This window comes from Cavia porcellus, unplaced genomic scaffold (genome assembly GCF_034190915.1).
Source record: "Cavia porcellus strain 051 isolate PalLab524CR breed Dunkin Hartley unplaced genomic scaffold, mCavPor4.1 scaffold_8, whole genome shotgun sequence".
In the NCBI taxonomy this organism is placed as follows: Eukaryota; Metazoa; Chordata; class Mammalia; order Rodentia; family Caviidae; genus Cavia; species Cavia porcellus.
Window position 1 is genome coordinate 50,457,321 of NW_026947491.1, and position 14,109 is coordinate 50,471,429.

A 14,109-nucleotide genomic window follows, 5' to 3' on the forward strand; every position below is an offset into this window, starting at 1 on the left:
TGACATGTTCATTCAAGTCAGCTGGCATTTCAGAATTTGTCAAAACATGTCTGGGGTGGGGATAAGGTGGGGAGTAGAGAAAAGGCAGATGCAGCATTGTGAGCACCTGATTTCTAGACAAAACTAAAGCAGTTGGAGCTTGTTAATTTATTTCTTTTTGACTCCAAAATCACTTTCCTTTGTACTCCATTAAAATGTCTAGTCTGGGGCTTTGATATAACTCAGTGGAGCACTTGCCTGGCACTTATGAGGTGCTAGTATAATCCATGAAATGGTGAGGGAACTTTGGAAAATAACCAAAATGTTCTATTACAGTTGGTATGGGGGGGGGGTGTCCATACAGCCAACTTTGTCAAAACTCAGAAAAACTGTACTTAAAACTGGTAAACTTTCTTGTATAAAGTATACTCCCATAAAGCTGATGAAAAAAAAATGATGAAGAGGAAACAATTCCAAGTCTTTTGATTTCTCATAAAAGGTGGGAGAGCACCTTTAAACCAATACATTCAATAATACTCCCAGAGACATCGACCTTTTTTTCGTTTGTTTTTTTGAGACATCAACTTTTTAAAAAATGCTGCTCAATAAAAACACAAAGGTTTTCAAATATGATGCCCAAGATATTTAGTGGTAAAGAGGCCCATAAACTATTGCAGTCAATAACACCAAGAATTCACTATGCGCCAAGTAACAGACTAAGTGCTTTACATCCTTGCTATTCAAGACAAGGTTCATACACCACCATCATCCAATTATCGGGAAACAGATTAGAAAGGCAGATTCTTGGGCCTTACTGTAGATACGGTGAATCAGATCTATATTTTAATAAGCTCTCCCATCAATTACTGTGTGTTGAATTTGAGTACTACTTTGCACTTCTTAAACTTTTCCTATCTTTACTATAAACCTGTGGTGTTGCACATCTAGCAATAATGCTTTAGTGTTTTACTAATTTAGTCATTAATGGTTATCTATGTCTCATTACTTAGGAAGTTACAAAGGAGAAAAAGAATGTCATCTGTGTGCATTAACCTACATAAATTTATATGTGATCTACATTGTTTTCTTACTGGCCTTCATCCTGCCAACTTTGTCTTTTAAAAAATGTACAATGGATTTCCAAGTAAATAAGAACAGAGAAGACAGGTACAGAATTAATACAAATGCTAAGACAAAAAGGAAATAATAAAGAGAAAAAAAAGCAAGATAGCAAACTCCTATAGCAGAAACTGGCCTTAGACATAATCAAAGCCTATATTTTCTAGCCCCCGTCTTACTTTTCTTGTTGCTGAGTCAAAATATTTGACACCCAAAATTAAGAAAGGTTTATTTAGTTCAGACTTTGTGGAGGTTTCGGTCTGTAAAAGCGGGCTTCAAGGCAGGGTGGCATGGCCCATGGGCAACAGTTCAAGGTGGCAGAAGACTGCAAAAGCAAAATGAGGAGAGGAAGGCTCTTTTTCTCCCTTATACTGTAAACAGCCCCCACCAGTAGGGCAGCTGTAGCGCTCCCACCATCTGTGTCTTCCTCCAGCACAGATGTTTACAAAGCAAGGGCCCTGACCCCCTCCTGAATTGCTGGTTAAACTTCTAAATAGCTCAAGTTGACACTTGTACCTACCATTACAGCCCCTTAACATTCACTACAGCCTTAGTCCCTCTTGTATCTTACATAAATCTCCTGGTAGGGCTCCCCTATCTGGATCTTAGGTCCCTCCCATCACAATGGAGACACAAGAGGTATTTTGTCATAAAAAAAAAAATAATGAAAGAACTAAAGTACAATCAGAGTAGCTTCCTGGACCAGGAATAACCTTTACTTTTCCTTTGATACAGCACTGCACAATCTACTACTCCTGCAGGATTGCCCCTATGAGATCTTGCATCCCAGGAAATCAATCAGTCCAGATTTAGGATGGGGAGGGACGGTTAGAAGAGGGGAACTCAGTGGTGTGAAACTGCAGTCAATTACTGTTTACCTGAAAACATGAAATCCAAACAAGAGCATATATTAAGAAAGAGCACTAGACAGTCTATAAAACTTTATTAAAACTGGGTTCATTTACAAACTATACAATAAAAATTTTAAAATATGTAAGATCATTATTCTTACAGAAACATGAAAATAAGACCTATGGCAAAGAGTGGTCCCTGATAACTTTATTCCTTATAAACATTTATGAACATTTATTTTAAATACAAATGACAAATCTTTTATCTACACACTAAGGCATTATCCACAGGCTAACATTTACCCAGTAACTTCTTAGCCCTGTTATTTCAACATCAATTCCATGGAAAACTGTGGCAATTGCAGTTTGTAACAGTTTCTTAAATTCACATTATGAGTTTCCTATTAACAGAATACTGCATATGCAATAGGCAAGTTCAAAGAGAGTTGTTTTCAAGTAGTCATCAAAAGTGCAAAAGAAGATGACACACATAGGTGAGGGGTAGAGAGTCTGTGTGACCACTGACAACCCCACTAAAGCTGCAAGGTGACATTGGTATGAATCTGCTTTATCCTCAGCAGGCTCTGGGTCCTGCCATGAAAGGCACCAGATATCGTTTTCAAGGAAGTGAACCATCTAGAACCTAACCCAATAGCAACCTGAATCCATAAATTGTCCATAAGATACCAGTGGGTCCCACAGTTGCACAAGTTCCCCTAAAAAAAAAAAAAAAAAAATCAATTCCGCCACATAGAAACAAGCAGAAGTTCAGGTGCATCTGCCTTGTACAGTGGCTATTTTATGTGTATTACTTGGTTTCAGTACCTATATAATGTAAAAAAACTAAATTTATCCAACCCTCCTCTCCCTAGTTCAGACAGAAGTTCTAGCATTTCAACGCAGTTATTACCTCACATGTCAGGCCTTAGTGTGAATACTAGAAAGATGTTTAATCTCCTTTCCTCCTACTTCAGCTTTCACCACTCAGTTCAGAAGAGTTATGAGTACATAGCTAAGAACCATTTTTAGGCAGGCATCCATCTGAGCCCATCTTTTTTATTTTTCTGAAACAACAGAAAGATTGAGGGCAATTACATAACCCATTCCCAATCCTTTTATGGATATCAGGGCTTGGGGAACTATCCGGCTTATTTAGGTCCTTTCATTCATCAAACTTCCATCTTAATGCCAACTAGAGACTGGGTTAAAGGGTCATAACTGATGAAGAGAGCACTGGGCACTGGAATAGGATGCATTTTTGTAAAAGGAACAGTGGGACCCAAAGTGCTATCATTAGCAAAATTCCCTTTTTGTAACAGACATAAAAACCACAAGTTTGGGGAGAGAAATGAACTGGTTTGGTATGATGCAGTGGCTGATAAGAATTTACTAGAAAAGGGGCTGGGGATTTAGCTCAGCGGCATAAGCACCTGCCTTGCAAGCAGGCAGTCGTGAGTTCGATCCCTGGTTCTGATAAAAATGAAGAGAAAAAAAAAAAAAGAATTTACTAGAAAGTATCAAAGTTGTTAAATTTTTCTTGGTTTTGGTCATTATGTTCTGTTGCTGTCATGAAACCACCTGAGTAGGAAGGTCGAAAAAAAAATTTTAGGCCAGTAGCCTCTTATACTCCCCTTACTGGGAATCATGCTCCAAATAACTTGGTCAGACTGATTAGACCACAGATTTTCAATGTTGATGAGACCTTGAGCCGTTGGGCCAATTTATGACTTGACATTTGTTGAGCAAGATGCTGACGAGGCAGCAGACACGGCTCCACTCTCCAGCTCACCTCACAGTTATCCTTTCAATCCTTCTTGATGAGATGGGCCTGAAATGAGACTATGCTGAAATTGCAATAGCTGTAACTGCCAGGGAAAATTAAATAGGGGCTTCAAGTAGTGCCTGAGCCAGCAGACTAAGTGGCCAAGAGGGAGACAAGAACAGCTCCTATAGGTTTACAGAGTTAAACAATCTCCAGGCACAGACACTCTGAAACATCTGGGCAGAGCTACACAGGCAAGCAGAACAAGGACACACAGCACAAAAATAGGCATCGTTGTCCTTCACTGAGAGCAATGCTCATGTTGAAGGAGCAACTATTATCACTACCACCTGAAGCTCAGTTCTCCAATTACCAGATAGGGAGTAATCAAGTGAATTTGATTTTACTCATCTCAAATTCAAATACAGTAAAGAAAAAAAAAAAAAAAACTAGTCTTGAAACTGTATTTCCCAAAGCGTTTACAACACAGAAAAAACAGGAGAATCTTTCTCAACTTTCCAATGGCTTCTCACTAAAATAAAGGCATAAACCAGGAAACGTCACTCTGGAGGCAAGCTACCACCTTCCAAGATATTTGGGAGAAGGCACCATTATCTCCAGTGATCCTAAGATATTTTGTACAGTTAAATTATCTATACTTAAATATGCTAGGCCTAAAATTTCTATAAATAATGTCAAAATTATACTTTACAGCATTTTTCTGCAGGGAAGATTGTGTGAACCCTGGGCCTTGTGCATGCTAGGCAAGTGCAATATCACTAAGCTATATTTCCACTTCCTTAGAGGTTTTAATAGTTCTTTGTAGGAGGATAAAATTTTACCATGCAAATAATTCACAAAGGAATAAAGGCTTCCCAATACAAAGTTCTTTGTATTCTGCAACTTTAACCCACAGCATTCACCCAACATTGTTCATTGCTTTCTTTCTGTCAATTTCTGCCAACTGAGGTAGTTGTCATTTTAGAACAGCTGAAGGCTACGGGGGAACACTGGTGGAAATAATCAACCAGCCACCTGGATGGGAGTCTCAGAGCTGACATTTCAGAAGTCAGCAATGGAGACTACGATATTTCAAAATTACTTAATGGCAGCTCTGAATGAATTATGACACTTTTTAAAAATTCATCTTTCTTTCCATGATCATGGTTAGTCAAGTCCAATGCTGTATACCTGCCATGAATGTCTCTCTTCCTAGCTAAAAGAATTACAGGTTTTCCCAAAGTACAAGCAGGAAAAACCACAAGAGAAAAAAACCAACAAATGACAGATACTTGGGAATTTGCTCCCTCATAAATGTTATTGCTGGGTTGTAAGAGTACTATACAAAGGCAAAAGAATATGAAACTAAGGCCACTATAATACAAGATAGCAAGAATCTCCAGCCAGAAACAGAATTGCAAATTAAGTATAACAAATTCATAGAAAAATGTGTCTGATCCTGAAGGCCGAGTGAGCACCTGAGGTAAGACAACCCAGAGGTCTATTTTCCAGCAATGCAAATTATGGTAGGGACAAGCTATAAACTGTATATAAGAAACTTCATAGATGGTTTCAGAGCTTAAAAATTAGCCAGATTTGGGACAGTACAGGTGGTAAGGAAGGCTGAAAGAATGAACTTCATATACAAAGCAAGGCAGACAAAAGGATATTTCTTTCACAGTTACTCAAAGATACCCAATAGCAGGAAAAATGGGGTAAATAAGAGCACTTCTCCGGCTAGCAGAATGGATGGGGATAAGAAATGAAACATACTCTAAATTCAGTTTCACATCCCACAAGTGGAAGAATTCAGTTTTCTGAAAGGAACAAGGAGATCAAGGAAGATTAAGAGAAAAATGCAAATGTATTTTAAAGACAAGATTAAATGTGGAATATAACAAAAAGCCCAAGAGGTTTCACATACGGAAGAGCCTACAGGTACTTCCCTCAAAGCAAAGAGGACTCAAAATATCATATATGTCAGAACTAATTCAAAGTTGAACATGACAGCTTCTGGGGCCTTAATGGATAATCTGTACCAAACAGGCTCTGTCATTCTGCAGCACCTGCTTGTTCTAGGTATGAGTTTATGTTTTTAAAAATGTGTTTTAAAAAAAAAAAAAAACAAGAGCAACTAGGTGTGGTGGTGCACACCTGTAATCCCAGCACTGGAGACAGTGAGGCAGGACAATCTCCATGAGTTTAAGGCCATCCTGGGCTACATAAGTGAGTTCAAGGCCACTCTGCACTACATGGTGAGAGCCTGTCTCAGAAAAAAAAGCCAACTAGACAAAAATCAATTTTCCCCAAAAGCATTTAAATAAAGGATTATTCTAAAGTCACTGAAATAAAAACAGAAGTGAATGATTAGTGATTTTCATCCTGGCAGATGCAGCCTAAGATCTGGAAGCTCTACTGCAATTTTCTCAATTTGGAGTGACAGAAGTCATGACTGAATCAACTTTCAGGAGGAGCTGCAATGCCATGCTGGTTGTGCATATCCAACTTCTTGGTAATAGAAAAATGGGCCGATGGCTTAACCAGTGGGAAGTGAACTACCAAAGCATTCAGTGCTTTACCCATTCTCCTTCCTCAGTGATCCCACAGAGACCATCAAGGCCACTCCCAGAGGGAGATCCACACAAGCCTCTCATTTCAGTGGGAGACTCTTCGCATTCTTCCTCTGCCTTCCTGTCGTAACATGGACCACCAACGGACCAAGCCATCCTGCATGAAAGTAAGACTACCCTCTAAGGGAGGAAGTCATTTTGTGTGGCAGGGGGGTACAGAGAATCTGAGTCCTCCTCCTCAGAGAATGCTTCCTCATCCAGGGCAATAATGCTCCCTAATCCATACTCCTGCTCATGGACAGAAACTTCATTTGGTGTGAGGTGGAAAGAACCTTCCACAAAGTCAGCAAATCTGGAAAACAGAAGGTAATATTCATTAGCAATCTGTCTTCTAGCCTTCCAATTGTCTCTCAAAATAAGAATAAATTGAAATGCTTCATATGCTCATAGTTGTAATTTGGAGTCAATCCCACATTCTTGTCCCTACTCTGGCAGTTACACAGACTACAGAAACAAGAAAAAAGAAAGGCTAGGATCACAGGCTAATATCCCCTGCAATTTCATCTAGCTAAATAGGTTGTCTAGCACTAGGTTGTCTTTTTTGGTTATGGAAATGCTAAAGTTCCTTGAGTCATCTATGCCTGATAAGAGAAGATTAAAGATATTACAGTTATTTGTGTTTATGACCCTATAAACTTTAGCTGTTAGGATTCCAAATTGAATCTTCATCTACTCATTTTATCAAGTAAAAAGCAAAAAGAAAAACCAATAAGAGAGCAATGTAAAACTTGCAGAGAAGGGTAACTTAATATGGCATTGGAATCTTCCCATCTCAATGCTTCAATAAAAGCTAGAGCAGGTAGTTCCTTGGGAAAACAGGAAATGGGAAACTGCTTAATATATGCTATCAATGGCTTTCTCTTGACCACTCCTAGGTGAATAGTGAACAAGGGCCATAAATACAACAAGGTTATCTAGAAGTTTGGTCCCTGTCAGAACTCAAAATCACAGTGATCCTGATAAGATACTTGGCTTATCTGGCCAAAAGTTTACCTTTTTGGAAACTGTATCCGAGAAATGGTCTTCCATGGAGAGCAATCTGGACTGTTACAAAATGTTCTGAGCTCTTCTAAAGCCTTCTGGGTCTCTACCTCTCCTTGTATCCGATATTCTTCTTCTGTCAGAAGACGAGGGGGAACAGGCTTTTCTCTTGCCTTACACATCTTTCTGTGCTCACCAAAATAACATCATGAATCATTAATCAGTAATCTATATCCATCCTCATCTCTAGCTCCATTCAGCGGACCAAGCATATAACAGCATATAGCATGAACGTTATACAGTCATCACTCCCATCTTTATTCCACAGACATCTTTGTTACAAAATGGACTCATTTCAGTGAAGTTAGAGTAGTCAATATTGTACACTAATGTGAATAAATTCATTTATTTTTCCAACAAATGATAAATAAAATATTTATTTTCCAATAAATGGAAAAATGACAAGAAAATAATCTTATAATACTGTGATCCATTGACTTGGTTCCTCAAACTGAAGGTATCACTTTGACTATCTGCAACAGAACAACCATTAATAATCTCAGAATCCATAACCATTCCATAATCAATATGCAAAGTGATAACACACTACAAATTACATCTTAAAATAAGACTAGGATTTCCAAAGAAATCTGAGAACTAGGGTTAAATAATCTTGAAACAGCTAGCCTGAGGCTTATAGTATAAAAGTGATACAATGTGCACCACCTAGTGGTAATAGGAACACATAGCACTTTACTGAATGCTTTTATTTTATATAAAACTACAATAAAAATTATAAAAAGCCTACAGCACCTAAGAAAATAGGAAGGAAAAAAAGGCAAAAGCATAATACAGTAATTTCCCATTAATAAACAGGATCCCAGGGCCACACCTCTGCATCCTTCTGTTGTAAACGGCCATTTCATATTGAACATGTCAGCACAGTTACATTGTCTTTCAGTCACCTGTAAGTGATGTACAGCCACTGAATAGGGTACTCCAGATTCTTAGTACACAGTGCAATGATGACAGAGCCAAGGGCAATGTGTGGTATTTGGATGCCGGAATACATGAAACCCAGGCCTATCAGCTGCAAGGTCCAAGTCAACAAGTTGATACTTCGTTCATTCTCCAAGGGCCCATATTTGTAACACACAGCAAAACTCATGAATCCAACTGTGATGATATAACCTGAGAAGAGTTATATAGAATCTGTTGAACCAAGAAATTGGATAAGTTGTTTACTCAATTATTCATACTTATTTCATTATTAGGAGAAATGTGTATATGTGTGTGTACAAATACACACATGCTCATACACATACATACACACATATATGTGTACGTTTCTACTCTTTCTGTTGTCAGAAATTTATCTGGTTCAAATGCATCATTAAAGCTACATGTTGAATAATCCTGAAACAGTCTATTTTTAAGATCCAAACTATGAAACAGAGATTAATCACTTCTCAAATAACATTTCAAGTGTTTTTAATTCTTTTTTTGGCGGGGGGCAGGGGGAGATACCAGGAATTGAACTCAGGACCTTGTGCAGCAGGCAGGCACTTATGCCACTGAGCTGTATCCCTGGCTGAGGGTTTTTTTTAATAACTAAAGAATCTTCCTCTGCAGGTTAAGAATCACTGCAATCTTATACTTCTTAAGGTTCTCAAACATATTTAAAGTATGATTATATTAATAGTCAATATATAGCTTTTCAGAAAGATGATTTGTAGTTTTGTTTTGTTTTGTTTTTTGAGACAGGGTCTCACTATGTAGTTCAGGGTGGCATTGAGCTCACTCTGTAGCCTCGGCTGGCCTCAAATTCATGGCAATCCTCCTGTCTCAACCTCCTGAGTGCCACAATTACAGGCATGTGCCACCACACCCAGCTGAGAAATGTTTTATAAATACCAACAAATTAAACTCTTCTCAGGCCAAAGATTTAACTCAATGGCATAATCTTCTGCCTGGCAAGTATGAGGTCCTGAGTTCGATCCTCAGTACAAAAAACAAAAACAAAGTCTCCTCGACAGCAGCTCATTTTTTGTCTTTTTGAGACAGGGTCTCACTAAGTAGTTCAGGCTGGCCTTGAGTCACACTTTGTATGTAGTCCAGGCTGGTCTTAAACTCTCAATGATCCTCCTGCCTCAGCCCCCCCGAGTGCTGGGATTACAGACATATGCCATCACACCTGGCACAGTATTTTAACTTTTCAAAAATAATGGTATTAGAAATCAATGGAAAACTGATAATTACAAGTTAATCAAAACTCATAAACTATTACTTCCTTGTAAGCAGGCAACATTTTTTCATGCTCAAATTAATACAGTCAACAATATAGAAAGCAAAACTGTAACACTTACTTAAAAGATACTGCCAATAACACTTCCAGATCTCTTGTAAGTTCTTAAAAACTAGTTGGATGAGGTACAGAGAAAACGACCAGCCTCCCACCAGGATGACATAAATGGGACTTTTCTAAAACAGAGTAGAAGTGAAAGCAAAAAGTTACAAGACTTACCATACTAAAAAGAAGCATAATGGCACTATGATTTTTCTTAAAATTTAACCTACTTAAAATGTACATTTTTAAAATGGTATCATTTTTATTTAAAAAGGTACATAAGTTTGTAACGAACACTAGAAAACTGAGATAAGGGGCTGGGGATTTAGCTCAGCGGCATAAACGCCTGCCTTGCAAGCAGACATTCGTGAGTTTGATCCCTGGTACCGATAAAAACGAAAAAGACAAAAAGAAAACTGAGATAAAACTTGAATATATAGTTAGAACACAGGTTGACTTTACTCCCTGCTGAGCACAGAACTTTAAATAGTTTGTACGCAATCAGATTCCAGTTTCATCGTGGAAAGTACCTTTCAGAATCAAGGAAGGAACAGGGCATTCACTCATTAGCCATCTGTGTAAACTGTCAGTGTTCTAAGAATACCCAAGTCCATCCTAACTGCATATGAGGATTGTGCCACTTACCTTCGGCATAAACTTGGATATTATAAAAATGATGATTAGGAGAGAGGCCACAATTCCCACACTCATTCCAGAGGAGTAATAGAAAATCTGACTCCTGCAGACAGAAAATTTGCCTTATGATTATAGTTATATACTTCATACATAGCAGAAACTAGGACAACTAAACCAACCAAAAGATTTCTAAAAAATTTTTATTAGTACATGTTTACAGAACATGATTACACTCATCAGAGAAGTTGGAATGTGTAATGTACATAGTATATCTTAAGTGGTTTTTTTTGTTTTTTTGGTGCTGGGAATCAAACTGATGACCTTGCACTTGCCAGGCAGGCGCTATGCCACTGAGCTAAATCCCCAGCCCCTATCTTAGTTATTTTTTACTTCCCTTTCTTTCCTCTCCCCTCCTTCCTTGTCCATTCCCTTCCCATTTGCAAAAGATCTCTCTTTCTACTGTTTCTATCTTGTATTTTTGCTCAAGATTTTCTTAAAGGTATAAATTATGGCAAAACCTGAATTGCCAAAAACCTGAGTTCAGAGAACAGAGCTACAGAAACTGATACAACATAGTTGTTGCCAGTTTATAAAAGTTAGTATCAATTAGGTTCCCTCAAGTTTATCCCACCACATAAACCCACTTCCACCTGCAATCTCTCTCCCAACTCAATTTTTTTTTCTTTTGTTTTGTTTTTTAATTTTCAGACAGGATCTTACTAACTCACTAAGTAGCCTGGGTTGGCCTCAAAATTGTAATCCTCTTGCCTCAGCCTCCCAGAGAACTGGGTTTACAGGATGTACCACCATGCTTAGCTTCAACACAAGTTTTAATAAGACTATTTCTTCTAAAGAACTTCTTGGCTTCTCTGGGAAAAAAGCAAGAATATTGCTGAAGCAGATTGAAAATTGAAACTGAACAGTTTAACCAGAAAAATAAACAAATCTTTCCTGAGTCTATTACAGACATTCTACTACCATTCCAGGCTCCTTCTACCCATTATTCCTCCCTCACTGTTTTTCTCAGAATTTCCAATTCAAGAAAGAGCTTCCTCAAACCCCACTTCCGCCCAACTTCAAATTCCAATTGTTATTCTTTTTACTTGCACAATGTTGATTCTACCTTCATTCAATGTTTGCTTAGTTATCTACATGTTTTCTTTATATTTGTTCATGTCAGTTTCACCTAGTTTCCTTAATAGGCTCCTAAAGGAAGGAAATGAAAATAGTGATGTTTGTCTCTTTACATCTAAACACAACCTGGCAGCAACTACACTCCATCATTCTCTGCTGTAACACATTAGTTCTAATAGAAGAAAGGTCTAATAGAAGATGGTCAACTGCATGATACACCCACTAAATCCAATTAACCTTATGAAGATTACCTAATAAGGGAATTTAATTAACAATATTATTCAAATCAGGAAAAAAAAACAAGTATCATCATACATATTAATATATTTTTTAAAATATTTAAGCAGACAATATCTAAGCCATAAAGGTCTAGGAGCGACAATGGCAATACTTACAGTTTTTATGATAAAAATACCATGGGTATGAATGAGCCTTGTTATGGTACACACTAGCCATGCAACCTACCTGCTCAGCAAGTCTCCGCAAAAAAACAGTACAAGTCCAAGGAAGAAAATGAGGAAGAGTTTGGGGTCAAATCCTGAAGTAAAGAAAGATTTTTGCTTAATAGGAGAAAACAAACAGTTTAAGGCATTACAGAATAATGAGCAATGTTGTCCTACTGATTAAGTACAGTAAAATAGTAAATTCCACACAAAACCTGGTCACCCTTCCAAAGAGAAAGTGTAACTAAGTCTCTATCTAACCACTACTTACCTGAAGATCTGATTTTTACTTTGGTTACCTATGTTCTAAGCTGCACTTTGGAACAAGCTATAGTGCCATCAACACTTCACACAGTTGTCCACAAGGGGTCTCTTCCATTCTGGTTTTCAAGCCTAAAGCTCTCTCTTGCAGGGAATTCAAATTTGCCTATAACTTTGCATTAGGACCTCATGTTGTTTTGTGACTGCTTTTCTTGCCTAACGTTATCTTCTTTTCTTTGCTACATAACACAGCACTGCTGGAAAAGCCTATCCAAACACATCTCACCCAGGATGAGTGAACCCAAGCAAAGGGCCCTTAGAGATTCTATATCTTTTACATTTGGAGTTCTGTGTTTAGGGGAGACCAACAGACAGAAGCAAGAGAAGTCAGTAAATATCAAAGGAATGCAAAAAATAGGCTGACCCTACACAACTGTGCAACCCTAGGACAAATGCAAAGGCATAATGACATGTCTAGTACTCACGTATCTAGGACACACAGGGCATGAAGAGTAACCATAAAGAAACCAAGTCAGACATTTCAACAGAAACTACCTCCTCAGACATCTTCAGGGAGGGAAAAGTTCCACTCAATCCAGACTTAAATTGCATTAATCCTCAGCTTTACTTATAGTTCCATAAGTATTTTCTACTTGTGAATTACTAATACTCGATTTTATCTTTCCTCAGTTTTTATTTAACCATTCATGTCTTGAAATGCAGGTCAGTACAGATAATGCCTTTGTTTAGAAGTGTTCAGAAAGCATGAGGCAACTATCTGGTTACTCTAAGAATACTGCAGGCATTATCAGCTTCAGACACAGGCACTGTGAGGAGCAGGGAAGCCTTCAAACTCTAGGCAAGGAATTGCTGCAATGGCAGAGGTGAAATCTTAATTTCTAGGCCTGAACAGTCAGATGTGAGATGGAGTCACTATATAAACTGGGCCTGTGGTGAACTCAGGGTTATAATCAGAACCAAAAAGGAGCTGTTCTGGGCTGACTTCTATGTCTCACTAATCACACCCTCCAAATCTCAGTCTTTACTCACTATAGAATCCATCAGAAACACAGAGAGGAAACTTACTCCGGGTCACAATGACACTGTACTTGGTGTCCTCTGCAGTGTCAACTCTGAGGCAGGTTTTTGAGCTATACAGACCCACGTTAACATAGGTGTCATTCAATTTCTCTTTTAAAAAAGAGGAAAAAAAGTTCCAGATACTAAACTGCTCTAGCTCCTTTAGTTTCTCTTCGTTGTCCACCTGGGTGACTTTAACCAATTTGGAACTATTTACGCGGATCTGCAACACAAGTAAAATCAGAGTAAGAAAGAAAGAAGTAGGAACTTACATTTTTCACAAATACAATTTTTTAAAAACCCTTAACACAGTTAAATCAGTAATGGTCTTCTCAAAAATAAACATGTGCAGCAGCTAAAATATAATTGGACAAATAATCCCACACACGGGTACAGAAGCAACTGTTAGGATGTGTTCTTGTTAACATGATCCCAATCTATGATTAAGCCAGAACATAGGTGAGGAAAAACTCCCCAGATGAAAGTTATCAATACAGGTTTTTACGAGAAACCATACATTGCAAGAGCCTAGCAATTAAGAAAATTGCCGATCATAAATAGCCCCAGAAAACTGAAAATGTTTCTCATAATGACAGACTGTCAAAAATCATTGATTATAGGTAAATGTTGTCATGATATACCCCAGATGGAATAGCATTTTTATACCAGACAATAAAAAATAAGAAAAAAAAAAAAAAAACCGTAAGTCCACTCTTAGGTTTTTGATGTGAACAGCAAACACTCTTATCTGTAACCATACTTATAGAAGCATCATGTCCAAAAGGGTTCATTTTGTTCAGTCACTATTACAGCCACTCTTGCTTATCAGGTGATTTAACAGTTATTAAATAAATGAAACAAATATTCCTCCAAGGGGAAATTTCAG

General features: G+C 37.9%; 1 protein-coding gene across 3 annotated transcripts in view; it reads right to left on the minus strand.

Annotated features, from left to right (window-relative positions):
* Window positions 1-2,024: 2,024 nt before the first annotated feature.
* Window positions 2,025-14,109, minus strand: part of Nemp1 (nuclear envelope integral membrane protein 1) — a 32,183-nt gene continuing 20,098 nt past the window's right edge. For 2 of the 3 annotated variants that reach the window (XM_063254985.1, XM_003475960.4), the window contains exons 3-9: window positions 13,230-13,446; window positions 11,905-11,977; window positions 10,315-10,408; window positions 9,689-9,803; window positions 8,288-8,513; window positions 7,335-7,508; window positions 2,025-6,633 (exon numbers count right to left, since the gene is read on the minus strand). In XM_063254985.1, coding sequence (XP_063111055.1) covers window positions 6,462-6,633; window positions 7,335-7,508; window positions 8,288-8,513; window positions 9,689-9,803; window positions 10,315-10,408; window positions 11,905-11,977; window positions 13,230-13,446 — 1,071 coding nt within the window. In that variant the 3' untranslated portion in view covers window positions 2,025-6,461. The remainder of the gene's footprint in view (window positions 6,634-7,334; window positions 7,509-8,287; window positions 8,514-9,688; window positions 9,804-10,314; window positions 10,409-11,904; window positions 11,978-13,229; window positions 13,447-14,109) is intronic. The other variant, XR_010049320.1, reaches the window with a different exon arrangement.